General features: G+C 37.0%; 1 protein-coding gene across 1 annotated transcript; it reads left to right on the top strand.

Annotated features, from left to right (window-relative positions):
• Window positions 1–20,526: 20,526 nt before the first annotated feature.
• LOC140518275 (olfactory receptor 1J4-like) lies at window positions 20,527–21,477 on the top strand. The gene has a single exon (XM_072630271.1). The coding sequence runs from the start codon at window positions 20,533–20,535 to the stop codon at window positions 21,475–21,477; it is 945 nt and encodes a 314-aa protein (XP_072486372.1). The 5' UTR covers window positions 20,527–20,532.
• The last annotated feature ends 1,134 nt before the right edge of the window (window positions 21,478–22,611 follow it).

Raw genomic sequence — 22,611 nt, 5'->3', positions numbered from 1 at the left:
GAAGAACAAATCAAAGCTATTAATAGTGACAGGAAAAAAAATGCCCTATATCACTATTGAGTAGAGAAATGCAAATAAAGACAAATCTGAGATACCACTACACACCTCTAAGATTGACTGAAAGGGAAGAAAAAGAAAATGACAAATGCTGGAGGGCATGTGGAAAGAATTGGACATGAATGTGTTGTTGGTAGAGTTTTAAATTAGTCCAATCATTCTGGAGAACAATTTAGAATGACTCTCAAAGAACTAACCCTAATCCTAACCCCTATCCCTAACTCTAATCCCTTTGATACAGAAATATCACTATTAGGACTGTATCCCAAAGAGATCAAAGAAAAGGGGCAATGATCTAGGTGTACAAAAATGCTAACAGAAGTTTTTATTGTGCATGTGGTGGCAAAGAATGGAAAATCCAAAGGATGTCCATCTATTGAGGATTGACAGAAAGAGTGGTATAGTACGATTGTGATTGAATATCATTGTGCTATAAGAAATGATTGGCAGCATGGTTTCAGAAAAACCTAGGAAGACTCCCATGAACCAATGCCAAGTAAAGTGAGTAGAACCAAAAGGACATTGTACTTAGTAATAGCAATATTATAGGAATGATAAACTAAGAAAGACTTAGCTACTTTACTCAGGAGAAAGATCCAAGACAATCACAAAGATCCCATGATGAAAAATGCTATTCACCTCCAGAGAGAAAACCAATAAACTCTGAACACAGATTGAACCATATTTTTCCTTTCTTTATCTTATTGTTTTATTTTGCTTGTGTTTTTGTTGACAACTCGGCAAATATGGAAATATGTTTTGTATGATTTCATGTGTATGATCTACATAAAATTGCTTGGTTTCTCATTGGGAGAGAAATGCAATGGGAGGGAAAGAATTTAGAACTCAAAATTTCTAAAAAAATGATTGTTAAATATTTCTTACATAAAATTTGGAAGTATTTAATAAAACAACCAAAATAATTTAAAAATAAAATAATTTAGAAACATAGTACTGAAGTAATGAAGACAAATCCAGGATGATATTAAATAGGAGTTTTAACATTTGCTAGGAATGCCATATGATACATGCTATATGTTTTTATAAAATCCTAAATCATTAGAGTAGGAAGGTATCAAAGAAGTCATTTTTGTTAATTGCCTTGTTTCACAGATAAGGAAACTGGAAATCAAGGAGTTCAAGGAATTTTTCATGGACACCCAGGTGGTGAGTGCCAAAGGTGAGGGCCCAACCCAGATGTGCTGACTACATATCCAATGCCCTTTCTGTTACATGAGCCTGCATATGAATTTATGGCCTTACTAAGTCTATGATTTTGTAGCATTTTTTTATTATAAGAGTCCAATGAATGCTAGCCTTGTTGCCAGAAGACTTGTGTTCCATTGTTCTAAGCTGTACAAGTGTGACTCACATGCAGTCAAATCTTATACCTCACAGTCCAGTGCATTATTCTTCCCTATAGTACAGAGCCTACAAGTAATTTTCATGTGAACAGTCTTTCATCTTTGTTTATTTTTTTTGTGTATTTCCCATGTTCTGTTTCACATTGTAATTGTTTATAACCACACCCACATACTAGACTATGACCTCTACAAGGTCAAGAACTGTTTAGATAGGAGTTGGAAAAGATGACCTTTAAGATTCTATCAAAAATTCAGGAGTCTAGAATTCTAAGATTTTGGTTTTTAAAGACGTTGCCTTTTATCCACAAGTGTTCTTATATGGCTTTGAGTCATGGAACACTATAGTGCTTCAAAGAATTAAATATTAGCATTACTCAGAAGTCATTGAAATGTTCATGGTGGATGAGAGAATGCTGCAACATATGAAAAGAAAGAACTTTAAAGAACTGGAGCAAATATTAACAGAGAAAATTGTGAGCAAAAAAGAGAAAGGATAGTCCATAGAGGAGGAATGAGGGATGACAAATGGGCATATTGAGTACTCCATAGTAATGTCAGAGGAAAAGAAGGATGGAAAATAACATTTTGGGTACAATCTAGAGACAAAATTATGGGCATACATGGAATAGAATCTCCAAAGGTGGGTTACAAGGGTGAGAAGAGTTGCTCTCTGCTTTATCAAAGGGATATTCAGTTGAATATCCTCAAATTATAATCTCAAGCCTTGCACATAATCACTGCTGAATACATGTGTTCATTGAATGAATGCACAATATGACCCTAAGAAGATCACTTCCACTTTCTGAGCTGCTGTTGTTAATGATACAGTGAACAGAATACTTCTCTAAATTCTGTACCGCAAATGAATTCTGTCTGTAAAAAAGGGGTGGAAATTTGCTACCTAACAGGCAGAGCTCTTTTGATGAAAGAGAGTCTATAAACTCTAAAGTACTAATGCATTGTCAGTTTTTAATAAAATGTATTTTGTCATTCAGTCAAGAGTATTTATTAGCTGCCTATTCTGTGCCCAAGCACTGTGCTAGACACTGCAGTTAAACATATAAATGAAACAATTTCTACTGTCACAGTTTACTTTATGTGTTTCCTTCATTCCTTAGAAAAGTGTTTTAACCCCAACCACATCAAAACAATGAAGGTGAGGGAAACTCTTATCTAAATCTGAATAATCTAACTTTTGATTGATTATGAATATCCTAGGGTCTGGGCCAGTCTGGTGTCATCAGGTGAATGAGGCTTGCAGGACGAGCAGCTTTGAGCTGGAGAATGAGAACTTTATCTTTTCTCTACACAGGCCCAGAGGAGTGAGGATGGACACCTCAAAGATATTTTTCCCAAGGACCCATAGTGTTGCTTTCTTCAATCTCTGGCACAAATATTCCTCTCACCCCAATGCTTGTGTATCCATTTCACAGGGAACCTATGGAGTTATCAGGCAATTATTTGATTTTTATTTCTAACCAGAATCTTGGGAGCATTGTCTCCTACTTCCTGGTTCCTTCTTTGACTGATAAGCAGGAACCCCAAGCTTCTTTGGTGGTGAAGAGGAATGAATAGGGTTTTCCAAACAAAATACTATGCTTCTTCCATCTCCCTATGCCCTGTGAGCAGTCCAGAATTCTGAAGATTTGGGTTCTGCTGTTCCTTCCAGATTCCCATGTATCCTGGTGAGAAGCTGTATACTCTGGAGCTGAGAACATCTGAATTTATCCCATTCTGGTGCAGGTCAGATAGATTCGAACATCCTTACTTAAGTAATGTGTGTTTACGTGTTTATGTGGAGTGTGTGCATGTGTGTATGTGAGAAAAGAGATAGCCAGACTGACAGACAGAGACAGCAAGATATAGACAGAAACAGAGAGAAGCAGACAGAGACAGTGACCCAGACAGAGCAATAGACAGTGAGACAGAGATAGAAAAATTCATATTATTCTGCTTCCTCAGGTATAACAAAGAATAATGCCAAATAATAGCTAGCATTTTATAGCACTATTAGGTTTGCAGAGTGTCCTACAGCACTATCTCCTTTAATCACCTCGAGAACGTTGAGAGGTAGGTAATATTGTTCTTACTTTTCAGATGAGGAAACTGAAATTAAATAATTGCAAAGTGACTCACACAATGTCATGCAGCTAGCAAGTGTCTGAGTCTGAACTCATGTATTCTGAGACCAACTGCAGGGCGCTGTCCACTAAGCCCTTTAAACTTTCCAACACAGATTTCCAGTTTATTTGAATTACCATGATAGACCATAGACTGTTAGAATAACATGGTACATGAAAAATGGAAAATATTTTTGAATCAATCGTAAATATTTATTAAGGGGTTATTTTGTGACAAGGATTGTGCTGGTGTTACAAAAAGAGGCAGAAGATGGTTCCTCCTTTCAAGTAGCTCACAATCTACTGGGGAAGACAGAATGCCAAAGAACATATACAAAGTATTATACAGGATAAATAGAAAAGAATTTAACAAAAGAAAAGTGCTAGAATGAAGAGGAGTTGGGAAAGACTTCTTATGAAAGATGGGATTTTACTTGGGACTTAACAGTAGGCAAGAGAGGAATGAGTTCATTCCCAACATAAGGGGCAGTCAAAGAGAAGTCCTAGAACTGAGAGCTGCAGTACCCTGTCTCTGGAGCAGCCAGGTCAGTTTCACTGGAATTGAAGAGCAGGGGTAACATATCAGAAGACTGGAGATGGAGAATGGGGCCAGGTTGTAAAGGGATTTGATTGTCATTTTTCTCTGAAGCCTTAGTATGTGTCATCATGGTGAAGGGTGACCCTGAGTTTTCAAAAGCTCTGTAATTGGAGGACAAGCTCTGACACTTCCTATGGCAGTGGAAACACTTCAAATACATACTAACAGCTGATGGTTTATCAGTCATGCAAACACCAGCTTACTTCAATTTAGGAAGGTTCGTCACTGGATTGGACACAGAAGAAGAATTTTTCACCAAGATAACACAAAAGGACAATGTATGGTGGCACAGAATGGTTACAATTTGGATCAGTGGAAGGAATATTTGCAGATACCAGATAATCCTGGTATCCTAGAAACTTAATTAATGAAACACGATCTGATTTTAAAATCACAGTGATATCTATCTGAATATTTGAAAAGCACAGTATTTGGGGAAAATGACTAAGAAATAAGAAGAATAGTACCTGAAATTATGGTAGCCCTTTAAAAGGAACTGTTATTTGGTGTGTACTTCTTTTCCCCAATTTGATCCCAACTTATTATAGCACTTTAGTCACAGCCATGAAAACCGTGAAGTACATGCAGCCTTTCTGAACAACTTCAGTTAGGGTTAATTCGTGAAACTGAAACACATCACTGTTGAAGCAGTGTTGGGTAGTGGACAGAACGCAGAACTTAGAGTCTGGAAAAAGTGAGTTCTAGCCTGCCACTGAAAATGCATATTAGCTTTATAACCTTGAGCAAGTCTCTTAATATTTAAGTGCTTCAGGAAATTCCCAAGGATTTCTTTACTAAATCATGTACAATTTGTGGTGATAGAGTCAGTTTGTGGTGATAAAGGTAATTTCCACAGTGGGTCTTCATGTCCCTTTTTGTAAAAGCACATAAACTTTTTGGGGTAAAGGTGTTTTTGAAAGGATTTAAGAAAGGAAAGGATTTAAAAATAAATAGGAAAGACTTAATTAAGCTCAGCAGCATAATTTATATTCTGTGATATGAGTGAATTTTGCAAAAATTGAAACTCTTACCCTTTTAGAAATAAAAATTTTAGCTTAATCATTTTAATAAAAATTTTCTTAAACTATCTTTCTGGTTCACCTTTATTTCTTTCTGGTACAGAATATACTACAAAAAATCCATGATTTCTTCTGTGTAGATTCTCCTTCCGTTGATGGCCACCACTCTGTGCTTTCATAGAGTGTCTTCATGAGTTACTGAGGCAACAATTCATCACCTTGAGAGCAATTTTCCAGTCATGGTCCTTTCTTCACTTTGCTTTATGCCTCGGTAGAAAGATTTTTATCTGACTTTTGTCAAAACTGAAAATCAGAGAGTTAAGCAGCAAGGTCTGTTTTGTGATCTCCTGGCATAGACTTTTCAAGCCCAGGGTCATTTTCATGCCCTGGTGAGACACTGGACAGATATTCTAACATAGGAGACAAAATACAGTGAACACTGTGAATTTTGATTTCAGTAGAATAGAGGATTACCAGTGAAGAAATTCCATAAAGTGATGTAGATTGATACACACTTGGCAACTTTTGGTCTTAGAACATTGCATGTGTGCATTAAGAAACTAAGTGACTCATCTACAGTTACACAGCGAGTGTCTTTTTTTGTTGTTTTTCAGTCGTGTCTGAATTTTCATGTGCATGATGCATGGACCACAGCATGCCAATACTATGTGTGGGGTTTTCTTGGCAAAGATTCTGGAATGTTTTGCAATTTCCTTCTCCAGTGGATTAAGGCAAATGGAGGTCAAATGACTTGTCCAGGGTCACAGAGATATAAACATGTGAGGCTCTGTTTGAACTCAGGTCTTCCTGACTCCAGACACAGCATTCTATACACTGAGGTTCCTACCTATTCACAAATTTGTCCATGCTGCTTCTCAAATAAGAGACATTTAGTCAACATAGAGCCCATATCTGAAGTATTTCCTGCTTGGTAAGGCCTATGCGTGTTTCTGATAGCACTGAATAGCATAGAAGATTCAGGGCTATTTTCACACAACAATGAGCCACTGTAAGGGAACTTTAAAGACATAAAACATAAGTAAATATGATTGATTTACCACAGAGGCAACGTGGTGCCAAGGTTCATATGCAGGCACCTCTACTTACCAACTTGGGTAAGTCACTGTCTTAGCATCAGTTTTTTAACTGCAAAATAAAGGAGTTGGACAAGATGATCTCAGAGGCCTTTTCCATCCCTATATGTGTAATGAGAAAGTGGAGGGCTCTCAGGTGTGTGAGAAAGTCTCTTTACTCCCTGTTGTCTCTGAATGGAGACTTCATGTAATAACCACCCAGGGACAGTCACAGCAGAATGATTTTTATCTCTGAATTGAGAGGAAAACTTTTTGAAAAAAAAGACTGCACTGGTAGATTACAAAAGCAGTATTTTGTAATAGCATGAACATAGTCCAAGGAGTCCATGGTCTTCTGTGATCTAAAGTCCCATCTAGTTTGAATGCCACATATTCTATTCTATAACATTCTCTTTTATGTATTCATCCAAATACAATATTGTTCTGGCTATGTTCTAAGTTCCTTTCCATTTTTTAGCATTTTATGTACTGGTGCTACCTTACTAGGTTCTAAAGTTCCTTTCTGTTTTAACACTTTACGTCCTAAGATTCCTTTTAACTCTAATGTTATAAAGTCTGTGATCCACACTAGGCTGGGCTGTGCTCCCCTGAAGATCCCTTCTGCCAAGAGGATCTGCAAAGCTTTATCAACCTGTGGCTCTCCCCTCTCCATCGTATCATTATTTTATAAAACAATCATTGGTTAGTACTGTTTCCACTCCTCCATTAACTCTAATATCAAAAATGTTGTTTTTTCTATAATGTATACAGTAGTGACTCCCATGCTGAACACCATCTACAGTCTAAGAAACAGAGATATTAATGGGGCCTTGAAGAAAGTCCTTAGTAGGGGAATGTTCTCTTATTCTTCATACATGGAGCCATGAATTAATTTTAGTCAGATCATGGAATGATATATTGTGTCTACTCATTCTACAAATTCATAAAAATATAGAAAACTTCAACTTTTTTTCCATATATCTGCATAAATTCTCAATAGAACATCCATCAGATATCAACAAGAATTTCTTAGAATAGGAAGGTGTAGAGTTTGTGGAGCTCTTAAGTAGTAGAAAGAACACTGACAAGAATTCAAAGAAAACCACTTTGCTTTATTGTTCATAAGCCACCATTTGTGAACTTTGTGGTATTTCTGTGAGGGAAATATGTAGAAATTCTTAAGAGATGAGGAAACTTAATTGTTGAACAACTCACATAATTTGCCCAAGGTTAGTTTCATTTAACAAACTTTTTTAGCATCACATGTCCAAGGCACTCTTAGGCACTAGAAATATAAGGAAAAAGTACAAAATAGGTATTTGTCCTCAAGGATAGTACATTCTTTATATAGGAAGTTCCAGATCTCCTGGAAACAAATCAAAGCCTCTTCCTAACACCTCACTCTGATTTTCAGGTAATACTATTTTCATCCAGAAATAATGCAAGAGATTTCTACAGGAGAGAGATGGTGTAATATGGGGGAAAGAGCAATACATCTGGAGCCAGTACACTGTGGTTACATGTCATTTTTCTCAACTATCAACCATCTGTGTGATCTTGAAGAAATTATTTAATCAGTCTGAGCCTCAATTTCCTCCTTTGTAAAATGGAGGAGTTGGACTGTTTTTATGACCTCCAAGTTCCCTTTTTGCTCTAACTCCATGATTCTGTTAATAGTTGGGTGTCTTTTTCATTTTGGTTGGATACAGCCAATACAAGGTCTTAGTTTGTACAGTGCAACACAAGGACAGTGAGAAACAGCCTTCAGTACCAAAAATCATTTTTATCTCTTGCGGATAAATTCACATTTCCAGTAGCAATTGGAGGCAATTCTAGGGACCCTATGCAATGACAGATTGTAGGGGAAATCTTCAACTTTTCATATTCGAGGAGTCAAAGACCCTAACTAGGGTCGCACCTTTTGTATGCAGCCTAGAGAGTCACGCATGTGTCTTATCACAGTTAAGGGAATTCACCTGACCATCAGAGTTCAAGACAGAAACACAACCTGGTTCAAGAGGATGTTGATAATTCCATGAGGGTTGAGGTGTAAGGGAGGGGATACACATGATAATTAAAACAATTAATATGATCATAGCTGGAAGCCAATAGAGTGACTTTTGCTTTCACTCTGTCTTTCTGTTTAAAAACCTCTACAGCTGTCTCATGACCTCAGATAAGGGAGTTAGCAAGAAAGAGTTTCTGAAGAAATAGAAGTGGACAATGTGACATGGAAATTCTAAAAGACAACTCTAGAGACAAGCCTCAGTAAGACTGGGAGCTGAGTGAAGCCTGTCAGTGGTGTCTTTGCTCTTTACCTTGGAGGTGGTCCTTGAGGTAATTGTAAATATTAATGAAGCACACTGACTCCATCTTGTGACTCCATTCTGGATTTGTGCAGTTTCTATTTGATTATAGACCTAGTCCAATGTCTGTGAGAAAACTTTCCTCAATTAGAGCAATTGTGGGGAAACTTGACTGCATTGTTTTAACCTATCCCTTAGTGCCTGGAATGTTGGACCACCAGTGCCAAGGGACTTAGGCTATGTTTATTAGAAATCAGTCAGATCTGAAGACTGATGCAAGAGGTCTTCTCACAACTATACATCTCAAGCAACCAATGTATCTTAATTGGAAATTGGTCTCATAATGGTCAATCAGCTATTGTTTCCATGTTCCTTTGACTGAATACAGAATTTGGGGTAATAGGATACCTCTTTTTCAGATTTCAGGGAATTTAACCTGTTGACCCTTTATCTCTCAACTTGAAAGGCCCCAATCTTCCCTCCAATTAGAAATCGTTACCTAATTATACTTCCTATTTTTATTTTACTTATTGTAATATTCTAATATATAAAAATCTCTCTCCCTCTGTATTGATGATCCAGTATCAAACTCAGTAAGCCTGGTCCATATTGGTTATACAATTAGTTGCACTGCTTAATAATTCTATGTACTTAGCTTGTACCTTTGATTCCTCATTTATTTCAGATTTCACACATCACACTCTGGCCTTCTCACCTTTTCCAAATTCCTTGCAGAATTTGGACCATCAAACCAACCATGACTTTGTTATTAAATCTATTGCCACTGACTCAGTTCTCAATATTTTCCACACACCTCTCAGTATTGCAGGCTAACTAGCCATTTAAATCAACTTCCTGAACTCCATTCAAGCTCCTTTATGGAAAGTGTAAGTAGGAATTAGGCACAATTCCATAATTGACATGTAACAGGATATTGATATATTTAATATGATAATTGATTTATAGTCATAAGATAATTGATATATAACATGACAAAGGCAGACAGAGAAATGGTGTGTACCTATACCTAGCTCAGAAAACAAGTGTGACTAAGATATTTCTCAATTCTGAATGCTGCATTAGTGGAATAAATTACCTACATAAAACACAGTAGTAAATGATCCTAGCAGTCCAATATTGGACAAAATAAAAAACCTCAGCTTCTGGGTTCTGGAATAAGAAGTTACTATTTGATGAAACCCTCTGGGGAAACTGGAAAAGAGTAGGGCAGAATCTAAGTATAGACTAATATCTGACACTATTTACCAAAACAAGGTCAAAATGGGTACTTGATTTAGACATAAATGTTGATACCATAAGGAAATCAGGAGAGGAAGAAATAGTTTACCTGTCAGATCTATGGAGAAATGAAGATTTTTTTGACCAAACAAAATGTACCGAGTATTATATGATGTAAAATGGACAATTTTGATTTTATTAAATTGTTTTTGCACAAACAAAATGAATGCAACCAAGATTAGAAGGAATCAGAAAGTTGGGAAACAATTTTTACAGTGTGTCTCTGATAAAGACCTCATTTCTTAAATATACAGGCAACCAAGCCCCATTTATAAAAGGAAGAGCCATTCCTTAATTGGTGTGTGGCCAAAATATATAAACAATAAACTTTCAGAAGAAGAAATCAAAGCTATTAATAGTTACAGGAAAAAAAATGCCCCAAATCACTACTGAGTAGAGAAATCCAAATAAAGACTAATCTGAGACACCACCCCACACCTCTAAAATTAACTAACAGGGAAGAAAAGGAAAGTGACAAATGCTGGAGGGCATGTGGAAAAATTGGACACTAACACATTGTTGTTAGAGTTTTATACTAGTCCAACCATTCTGGAGAACAATTTAAAATGATAACTAAAGAGGTAATCCTAATCCTAACCCCTATCCCTAATTCTAAACCTAATGTTTTGACACAGCTCTATCACTATTAGGACTGTATCTCAAAGAGATCAAAGAAAAGCAGCAGGGATCTACTTTATAAAAATGCTACCAGAAGCTTTTATTGTGTATTCAGCAAAGAAAAATCAAAGAGATATCCATCCTTTGAGGACTGACTTTAAGAACTTTATTATATGATCGTGATTATATATTATTGTGCTATAAGAAATGACTGGCAGTAAGGTTTCAGAAAAACCTAGGAATATTCACAAGACCTCATGCAAACTAAAGTCAGTAGAACCAAGAAAACATTGTACATAGTAACAGCAATATTATAAGAATGATAAACTGGGAAAGACTTAGTTACCCTAATCAAGACAAAGATCCAAGACAATTGCAAAAATCCCATGATGAAAAATGCTATCCACCTCCAGAGAGAAAACTGATAAACTTTGAACACACATTGAAGCATATTTTCCCCTTCCTTATTTTTATAATTTTGTTTGTTTGTATTTTTGTTGACAACATGGCAAATACAGAAATGTATTTTGTATGATTTTGTGTGCATGATCTATATCAAATTGCTTGGCTTCTCATAGGGGGAGAGACGAAATGGGAGGGAAAGAAGTTAGATCTCAAAATTTTAAAAAAAGATTGTTAAAAATTTTTTTACATAAAATTTGGAAGTATTTAATAAAACAACCAAAATAATTTCAAAAATAAAATGATTTAGGAACATTGTACTGAAGTAATGAAGACAAATCCAGGATGATATTAAACAGTCGTTTTAACATTTACTAGGAATGCCATATGATATATGCTATATGTTTTCATACAATTATAAAAGATTAGAGTAGGAAGGTATCTGAGAAGTGATTTTTGCTAAATGCCTCATTTCATAGACAAGGAAACTAGAAACCAAGATGCTCAAGGACATTTTCATGGATATCCAGGTGATGAGTGGCAAAGCTGGGAGCCCAACCCAGATGTGCTGACTCCATGTCCAATACCCTTTCTGCTACATGAGGCTTCATTTTTAGTCTGTGGTTTTGTAGCATTTTCTTATAAGAACAGTCCAATGAATGCTACCCTTATAGCCTGAAGACTTGTGTTCCATTGTTGTAAACTGTACAAACATGACTCATACACAACCAAATCTTATACCTTATAGTCCAGTGCATACCCTCCTATAGCATAAATCCTGCAAGCAATTTACATATGAACAGTCTTAGATCTTTGTTTATTTTTCATGGATTTACCATGCTGTATTTTGTATTAGAAGTATTTACAACCTCACCAATATACTATGATCTCTACAAGGTCAGGAACTGTTCAGGTAGGAGTTGGAAGAACCTTTAAGGTTCTATCAAAAATTCAGGAGTCTAGAATTCTAAGATTTTATTTTTTTAAAGATATTGTCTTTTATCCACAAGTGTTCTTGTATGGCATTGAGTCAAGGAACAGTACATTGCTCCAAAGAATTAAATATTAGCATTACCCAGAAGTCATTGAAAATGCTCATGGTGGATGAGAGAATGCTGCAACATATGCCAAATAAAGAACTTTAAAGGACTGGAGCAAATATTAACAGGGAAAATTATGAGCAAAAAAAAGAGAATGGTTTGACTGTAGAGGAAGAATGAGGGATGACAAATGGGCAGATTGAGTACTCCATGGTTATGTGAGAAGAAAAGAAGGGTGGAACATTGCTTTTTGGGTGGAATCTAGAGACAAAATTAGGACATACTTGGAAAAGAATCTACAAGGGTGAGTTAGAAGGGTTAGAAGAGTTATTCTCTGCATCATGAAAAGGAAACGTTCAGAAACATCAAGGGGATCATGGATGCAGATGAATATCTTCAAAGTATAGCCTTGAGCCTTGCACAGAATAGCTGCTGAACACATATGTTCATTGAATGAATGGACAATATGACCCTAAGAAGTTCATTTCCATTTTCCGAACTGCTGTTGGTAATGATACAGTGAAAAGAACACTTCTCTATATTATGTACTACAAATGAACTCCTTCTCTAAAAAAAGGGTGGAAATTTGCTACCTAACATGCATACCTGTTTTGATGAAAGAGAGTCTAAAATGCTAAAAGATTGCCAGGGTTTAACAAAATTTGGTTTGTCATTCAGTCAGCAGTATTTATAAGCTATCTCTTCTGTGCCCAAGGAGTGTGGTAGGCACTGCGGATGCAAATATAACTGAAAGAATCCCTACTTTTACACTCTACTTTACTTTATGTGTTTCCTTCTTTCCATAGAAAAGTGTTTTAACCTCAACCACATCAAAATTAAAATGAAGGTGTTGGGGATTCTTATCTAAATCTGAATAATGTAAATTTTGTTTGATTGTGGATGTCCTAGAGAATGGACCTAGGCTGTTGTCATTAGGTGAATGAGGCTTGCAGGAGGAGCAGGTTTGAGCTGGAAAATAAGAAGCTGATCATTTCTTTACACAGGCCCAGAGGAGTGAGGATGGACACCCCAAAGGATTTTTTCCCAAGTGCCCACAGCATTGCCCTCTGCAATCTCTGGCACAAACATTCCCCTTCCCCCAACGCCAGGGTATCCATTTCATAAGGAGCTTATGGGGTTATCAGGCAATTACTCCATGTTTATTTCTAACCAGAATCTTGGGAGCATTGCCTCCTACCTCCTGTTTCCTTCTTTGACTGATAAAGCAGGAGCGCCAAGCTCCTTTGGTGGTGAAGATGAATGAGAAGGGTCTTCCCCTCAAATACCAAGCTTCATCCACTTTCCCATCTTCTGTGAGCAATCCAGAATTCTGAAGATTTGGGTTCTGTTGTTCCTTCCATATTTCCATGTGTCCTGGTGAGAAACTCTATGCTCTGGAGCTGAGAACATCTGAATTTATCCCATTCTGGTGCGGGTCAGATAGATTTGGACATCCTTACTCAAGTAATTTGTGTTTGTCTGTTTATGAGGAGTGCCTGTGTATTTGTGTGTGTGTATTTGCCTGAAAGGGAGACAGGCAAACAGAGACTGAGATAGAGACAGTGAGACATATACAGAGAGACAAAGATCAACAGAGAGAATCAGAGAGAGACAGAGAGAAACCCAGAGACAGTGACAGACAGTGAGACAGAAAGAGACAAATAGACAACTTCATAATATTCTGCCTCTTCAGATATAATGAGGAATAATTCCAAAGAATAGCTAGTTTTTTATAGCACTTTTCGGTTTTCAAAGTGTTTTATAAACAGCATCTAATCTGATCCCCTCAAGAACTTTAAGAGGTAGGTAATATTGTTCTTACTTTTCAAATGAGGAACCTGAGACTGAAAAATTGTAAAATGACTTGCATAATGTCAAGCAGCTAGCAAGTGTCTGAATCTGAACTCATGTCTTCTGAATCCAGCTCCAGAGCTCTATCCACTGAGCCTTCTAAACTTTCCAATGCAGATTCTCACTTTATCTGAATCACTGTTAGAACATGGAACATTAGATATGAAAGACAGAAAAGATTTTTGAATCAATCATGAAACATTTACTAAATGCTTACTTTGTGCCAGCCACTGTGCTGGTGTTACAATAAATGGCAAAATATAGTTCTTCCCCTCAACTGGCTCACAATCTGGTGGGGAAAACAGAATGCCAGTGAACATATGCAAATTATTTCTTTATCTTGGGGAAGAGAAGAGTGGATGGAACATAACTGTTTTCTTCATTTCTGTTTAAGGCTGCAATATTCAAGTATTTTAGTAGAATTAGAAGACCCAAAATTAAAGAGGGAGATTGCATGAGTAGTGAGGTTCTAGTCCCTGGAGATATTCAGGGTCCAAATAAATTCTGACTGAAAGTTATATTGAGAAGCTTCATAATTCAGTTTTGGGCTGGATAGCACGACATTTTAGTTCCCTTCTGATGTTCATTTTATACACATATAACACACAGAAAGACACACATCTGTTTCAAATATTGAAATATATAAATATAAATGGATGTATTTAAATACATACATATATATGTTACTATATACAGAGAAACAGGGAGATGTGTGAATGTGTGCACAGGTCATGTTTGTCTGTTTGAACTGAGACCTTTCAACGAAGAATCCAAATATATATGTTATTGATACCTATTTTGACAAGAAGAGTATCTTATATGTGAATAACACAACTGATACGTTGTGATCTTTTTATGTATTTCCGTGCTATCACAAAGCACAGAAGTAAGGAAGCTCAGCTAATCTTTGGCCCTGACATTCACATTAGAGTCATTTGGACATATGCATCATTGATGATCAGTCAGTATAACAGAAGTGAGGAGCAGAGCACCTACATCCAGGCTGGCTAGAGGAAGAGTGCCCTGCCTTTGTCGCATCTGAATCTTGGTCAGATTGGCAAGTACCAGCAGTAATTACAGTAGAATTTATGAGGAAAGGGAAGTGAACTTTAAAGGTTCCAAGAAAGTTTTGATGGCTTTCTAGTGGTGGAATGTACTTTTACTGTTCTATCTTTTCTGATATATTAGTATGGCCCTATTTCCTATAGCTCTGAAAAAAATAGTGATACAGGAGTTTATGTACCGTTTTGTGTTTCCTCTGGTTATGGTGTTATCCACAGTAAGGTCTTGTAAATGCTGGTAGTTAGGACATAGTATATCCAAGAAGATATTTAAGGGGTGATAAAGTGTCCTGAAGATTCAGGACAATAGAATCTATTTGATCCTGTAAAATCTAGCTCAATCCCCAACCCATAGGAATGATTGCTCTCAGGACTGCACAGAGACTGTGATGCAGTTGAAAATACTAGGCAAGTTCAGAATTAAGGTGGTGGAGAGGAGTAAGTCACTCTGAGAGGCTGTATTATTCTGGTTGATATTACCTGCCCATTCAGGAAGAGGGAGACTGTTACTGGAGTCCGTAAGTTTAATTAGACTGATTTATTCTTCTGAGATTAAAACCCAGGTGAGACTCTCTTCGCTACAAGAAAGGTGCTTTTCCACTATGACTTTTCTAAGGAAAACACTTTCTTGTACTAGGATTGTCTAGGGCCACTCTCTTAATGGAGTTATTGAAGCAACTGGGGGAGAATATCAGTGTCTCCATGTTGCCTTTCCAAGTATCTGGGGCCATGGGGTACTGACCCTTAGTGGGAAGAGGTCAATGTTCTTTTAAAGACTGAGTTGCTTATCAGAATGCCTTTCAAAGATGGGTTTGTGTAAATCTCTTAGTCAGCAACTGTGATGAGACACTATTCCCAAAAATATTAAATATGTGTTTGGAATCTAAATATAATGACTACTTATTAGCAAGCAACTTTACAACCCTTGTTGTTTGGTACCCTAGGCAGGAATAGAACAGGAATAGAAAAAACAAATCAGGAATTCTCTGTTAGATAACTGAGTTCATCAAAGGTAAAGAGAGGGAACTTGGGTACCAGAAACTCCTTTTCCACATTAACTTGCACTATGAAAAATTCCCAGGGAGAGGCAAAATAGAAAGATAGCTCAGATGAATTGGAATATATTACTTAGTGTATGGTGTGAAAATAGGATTGCTTTTCTGCAGAAAGATATATTCAGACTATGTGGAATGCAGGTCTTTGGACAAAAAGCCTGACAGAGTACAAAATCATTCCCATCATGCAACAAGTAGATGGCAGTGGAGGGAAAATAATTCTAGTAGCCATGGAGGTGAAAGTGGCTAATATGATGTTCGGGTTGCCATGCATAAGACAGTTCAGTCTCTACACTGAATGTAATGTATGTCAATATAATTTCCCCCAAGTAGAGATATCTTCACCTGGAACCAGAGACAACCCAGGTGTGCTAGCCTCAATGAAAAACCAAAGGACTCAGACCCTAAGTATCAGGATTTACTAGATGTGTTTATTAAAGGAAAAGCAGATCACTTGCTCTCCCACCAAGAATATAGTTGGGTCATGGAAATTTTCAGTTTATGACTAACTTTTGAGCAGAATTATGACATTCTTTAGCAAGAAGTGTGAGCTTCATATACATATATATATATATGCATATATATATATATATATGTTAAAAGCTTTGATCCATCACATAGTTAACTGAAAGAGTCTAGACTCTGACTCCAAAGCCATGACTCTTTTCATTGTCACATGTAATGCTGTGGTGCTTTCTTCTTTTTCCTTTGGAAAGAATGTTTACTGTGATCATGCATTGACTTTTACATGAGCAGCTTAGATTCGTTGGGAGATGGACCAAGAGTGACCTTCCTGGTCTTGAGTGTGATATTTGTAATAATTCCGAAATTTGCATTCATCCTGGTAACAGGAAGAGGCGTAGTTTTTCACCACCTGTAAAGTCATCCTTATACAAAGGTTTGTGAAGAAAGAAACTAAATCAGGAAACTAAGTAAAGGTCTACCTTCTTCTGATCATACCAATTCAAAGTACAGAAATAAGGTGCAATAGAATGGATAGAGAGGAACTGGCAATTAATAGTCCTGCACAAATGTAAGTAACTGGAACGGTATTGATACCTGGTGATGGTAACAGAGTCATGTGATTTTAAGTATGCACATGACTTTGGAGATCAACTATTCCTACATTTTACAGATGAAGAAAACAAGACCAAGACAGGTTGAGGAACTTGCCTAAGGTCACAGAGCACATTAGTGGCCAAGTGGATGTAGATGACAGAAGTTTTGGTTTTGTTGTGGAATCCGGGCTTATTGTCCTTTGTCCTCTCACTTTTGTCATTGTTGTCTAAAGTCTTAGTATGTGTCATCATAATGAGAGGTGACCTTCAGTTCTCAAAGACTCTATAAATGAAGGGCAAGCTCTGACACATCCTGCCACAGCAGAAGCATTTCAAATAAATTCTAATAGCTGATTGTTTATCAGTAATGCAAACACCAGTTTATTTCAGTTTAGGAGGGCTTGTCACTGGATTGGACAGAGGATGAAGAATTTTTCACCAAGATAACACAAAAAGACAATATATTGGGGCACAGAATTGTTAGTTACAATTTGGATCAGTGGAAGGAATATCCACAGTGAAGAAAACTCAGATAATCATGGTATCCTATAAACAGAAACTTAATTCATCAAACACAATCTGATTTTAAATTCACAGTGATACCTATCTGAACATTTGGAAACCATAATTGGAAAAGATTTGGGGAAAACATGGCTAAGAAATAGGAAGAATTGTACCTCAAATTATGGCAGCCATTTAAAAGAAACATTACTGTGATTCAAGTTATGTTTTTTTTCCCCAGTTTGATCACAACTTGTCACACCATTTGAATCATAGCCATGAAAACCTTGAAGTACATGCAGCCCTTCTGAACAACTTCAGTTAGGCTTAATTTGTGAAACTGAAACACAGCATTGGGCAAGTAGTATTGTGTAGTAGACAGAATGCAGGCCATAAATTCTGGAAAAAGTGGCTTCAGTCCTGTCACTGAAAATACGTGTGAGCTCTGTGACCTTAAACAAGTCACTTAATATTTAAATGCCTCAGGAAGTTCCCAAGCATTTGTTTACTAAGTCATGTACAGGATGCAATTTGTGGTGATAGAGGCAATTTCCACAGTGAATCCTCAAAAAAATTACAAATTCTTTGTGTCCCTTTTGTAAAAGTATAAAAAATTTTGTTGGTAATGGTGTTTTTTGAAAGGATTTAAGAAATGAAAGAATTTAAAAAAAAATAGGAAATACAATTTATTCAGAAACACAACTTATATCCTGTGATCGGAATTTTCCAGAAATTGAAACCTTTGCCTTTCTATAAATAACATTATAATTTAATAATTTTAATTTAATCATTTTAATATAAACTTTCTGCAAAATATCTTTCTGGTGTAACTTTCTTTTTGGAATAGAATATACTTCAAAAAAATCCATGATTTCTTCTGTGTAGATGCTCCCTCCATTGATGACCATCACTCTGTGCTTTCATAGATGGTCTTCATGAGTTACCGAGGCAACCATTCATCACCTTGAGAGCAATTTTCCAGTCATGGTCCTTTCTTCACTTTGCTTTTTGCCTCCTTAGAAAGATTTTTATCTGAGTCTAGTCAAAACTGAAAATCAGAGAGTTAAGCAGCAAGGTCTGTTTTGTGATCTCCTGGCATAGACTTTGTAAGTCCAGCGTCATCTCCATGCCATAATGAGACATTGGACAGATTTTGTAATGTAAGAGGCAGAATATAGTGAACACTTTGTGAGTTGTGATTTCATTAGAATAGAGGATTCCCAGGGAAGAAACTCCATAAATTGATGTAGATTGATGCACACTTTGCAACTTTTGCTCTTGAAATATTGCTCGCTTGCATTAAGAAACTAAGTGACTCATACACAGTTACAGAGCAAAAATCTTTTTTGTTGTTCTTCATTCCTGTCTGAATCTTCTTGCATATGACACATGGACCATAGCATACCAATGTATGCATAGGGTTTTGTGGGCAAAGATTCTGGAAGGTTTTGTAATATCCTTCTGCAGTGGATTAAGGCAAATGGAGACCAAAGGACTGTCCAGGGTCACACAGATATAAATGTGTGAGGCTATGTTTGAACTCAGGGCTTCCTGACTCTATACCCATCATTTTACACACTGAGATTCCTACCTATCCATAAAATTGTCTATTCTGCTTCTCAAACAAGAAACATTTAGTCATCACAGGGCCCATATATGAAATCTTCTCAGTTTGACACGGCCTATGCATGCTTCTGATACATTGGATAGCCCAGGAATTCAGGGGCACTTCGACATCAGAATGAGCTACTTTGAGGGAACATTATATGAGTTATAAGACACAAAGCAAAATAAATATAATTGATCATAGAGTCAATATGGTTCCAAGGTTCATATGGAGGTACCTTTACTTAGCAACTTGGGTAAGTCACTGTCTTAATATCATTTTTTAAACTATGAAATGAAGAGTTTGCACTTGATAGTCTCAGAGGTCTCTTCCGTCTCTGTATGTATCATGAGGAAATGTAGGACTGTTACGTTATCTGTAATGAACAGTACTTTGGAGAGGGGAATCAGGTGTTTGGGAAGCTTTTTCTCTCCCTTTAGACTCTGAATGGAGAATCCATGTGATAACCACCCAGAGACAGTAATAGCAGGATAATATTTTTCTCTGAACAAGAGGGAAACTTGTTGAACAAAGACTGTACTGGTAGATGTATTGGCAAGCATTCTAGCAAACCTAGGATGGATGGATAGCACAGGTTTTTTCATCTGGTTTCCTAAAGGAAAGCAACTTTTAAGGGGTCAACAATTTTACTTTAATTAGAAAACAGTAAATACAAGCAGAGAAATTAGCACACAGATTCAAGAGATAGGGAAGGCTCTTACTGTCTGAGCAAAGTAATATAACCACCTACATACACCACCCAAACAGGAGAACACAAACCTCTGAGCATTTGAGGAGCTCTTAACAAATGGCTGCTCAGAGTCCATTCCAGGGAATCAAAAGGTCATTCTTGTTCTTGTAAGCAAACCCCGCAAAGCTAAGTGAAGACCTCCTGGGATATATAACAAAAACTCGTTTCCTGATTGACTCAGAGCCAGTAGGTACAAAACCTACATGACACAACATAGCTGTTAGCCAGCAAGGTTCAAAGGAGATCAGTCCTTCAGATATTTACTATGAACCTAGGAAACTGAACTAGAAAAGAAAACAACACAAATCCCATTTTGCTTGTTCTAAAGGTAGATTACAAAGGCAGTCTTTTGTAACAGCATGAATATAGTCTATGAATTCCATGGTGTAACACTGTATGATATAAAGTCTCTTCTAATTCAAACAACACATGTTTTATTTTATGACACTGCAGATTACGATTTTATCCAAATATAATATTGCTGTGGCTATACTCTAAGGTTCTTTCCATCCTTAGTATTTCATGTATTGGTGCTACCATTGTCACTTCTAAAGTCCCTTCCTGTTACAACACTTTAAGTCCTAAGATTTTTGTTAACTCTAACATTATAAAGTCTGTATTCTAAATCTTGTCTAAATATTTGTGACTTTATGACTCGTGTATGAAGCCTAGTATATTCAATATTCTATGATTTTTGTGATCCAATGGTATTTATTTCTGATTCCTTTTTCTTCCAGCAGTTACTAAAACAGCATGGAAAGAGACAATGAGACGAATGTCTCTGAATTCCTCCTCCTAGGACTTCCCATCAAACCACAGCAACAAGGGTTGTTCTATGTCCTGTTCCTGAGTATGTATTTCACCACATTGTTTGGGAACCTGCTTATCATCTTGCTGATCAGATTAGACCCTCACCTACATACCCCTATGTATTTCTTCCTTAGTCACTTGGCCTTCGCTGATCTCTGCTTCTCATCAGTGACTACCCCTAAGATGCTGGTAAACATGCAGACAGGAAGCCAGATCATTTCCTACAATGGCTGCATTTCACAGATGTATTTCTTCATATTGTTCACTGATCTGGACAGCTTCCTGCTCACTGCAATGGCTTATGATCGCTATGTTGCCATCTGCCACCCTCTCCACTATACCACTCTCATGAGCAAGGAACTATGCATCCTCCTGGTGGTTGGGTCCTGGACAGTCAACTTTGCCCACTCCTTGACTCACACCCTTCCCTTGACCCAACTATCCTTCTGTGCAGAAAACACCATAGCCCATTACTTCTGTGACTTGGGTGCTTTACTGAAGCTATCCTGCTCAGATATCTCCCTCAATGAACTACTGATATTCACTGTAGGGGTAGCAATAATTATAGTGCCATTAACTTGTGTCCTTGTCTCTTACATCCGTATTCTTTCCACTATCCTGAAGATGTCTTCTACCAAGGGGATTTGCAAAGCTTTATCAACCTGTGGCTCCCACCTCTCTGTGGTGTCATTGTATTATGGGACAATCATTGGTCAGTACTTTTTCCCCTCTTCCAGTAACTCTAATATCAAAGACATAATTTTTTCTATGATGTATACAGTGGTGACTCCCATGCTGAACCCCTTCATGTATAGTCTGAGGAACAGAGATATTAATGAGGCTCTGAAGAAAGTCCTTAGTAGAGGAATGTTCTCTTGTCCTTCATAGCCAGAGTCATGAATTAATTTTACTCTATACATGAAACTATAATTTGTGTCTACTCATTCTACAATTCATAAAAATATAGATAACAACTTATTTTTCCACATTTCTGCATAAATTCTCCATAGGAAATTCATCAGACATGATCAGGGTATTCTGAGAATGAGACAGTCTAAAACTGGTGGAGCTCTTGAGTGGTAGACAGACCACTCACACAAATGCAAAGAAAACTACCTTGGTTTATTGTTCACAAGCCACTATTTGTGGACTTTATGGTATTTCGGTGAGAGAAACAGAAATTCTTTAGAGATGAGAACACTTAATTTTTTAAAAGCTCACATAATTTTCCCAAGGCTAATTAAATTTACCAAACATTTTTAGCATCCCTTATGTTTGAGGCATTCTTAAGTTAATAGGAATACAAGGAAAAATATAAAACAGTCACTTGTCCTCAAGGATGGTAAATTCTTTGTATAGGAGGTGTCAGGTCTCCTGAAACCAAATCAATCTCTCTTCCCAAAAGCTCGCACTGATGTTCAGGTAATACTGTTTTAATCAAGAAATAATGCAAGAGCCTTTTACAGGCGAGCGATGGTGCAATATAAGGGAAAAAGCAATGCACCTGGAGGTAACATACTGTGGTTACATGCCAGTTCTCCCAGCTATCAACCATCTGTGTCACCTTGAGCAAATGATTTAATCAGTTGATTCCTCAGTTTCCCTTTTTATAAAATGAAACTGTTAGACTGGATGACCTGTAAGGTCTTTGTTTGCTCTAAATCCATGATACTGTTAATAGTCTCTTTTCTACTTTGGTTGGATATAGCCCATACAACATACTAGTTCATACAGTGCAACACAGGTGCAGTGAGAACCAGCTTACTGTCACAAAAATAGCTTTTATTGCTTGTGGATATATTCACACTTCCAGTGGCAGAGGGAGGCCCTTCTAGGGGCCCTACGCGATGATAGACCGGAGGAGAAATCTTCAACTTTATCCTGATCAAGCAATCAAAGACCCTAACCAGGGTAGTATTTTTTGTATGCAACCTTGTGGGTAACCTATATGTCCTACCACAGTTAAGTCCTAGGAGGAGGAATTCAGAGACATTCTTCTCATTTTCTCTTTCTATGTTGTTT

This window comes from Notamacropus eugenii, chromosome 1 (genome assembly GCF_028372415.1).
Source record: "Notamacropus eugenii isolate mMacEug1 chromosome 1, mMacEug1.pri_v2, whole genome shotgun sequence".
In the NCBI taxonomy this organism is placed as follows: Eukaryota; Metazoa; Chordata; class Mammalia; order Diprotodontia; family Macropodidae; genus Notamacropus; species Notamacropus eugenii.
This window is presented reverse-complemented; position numbering and strand designations above follow the sequence as displayed.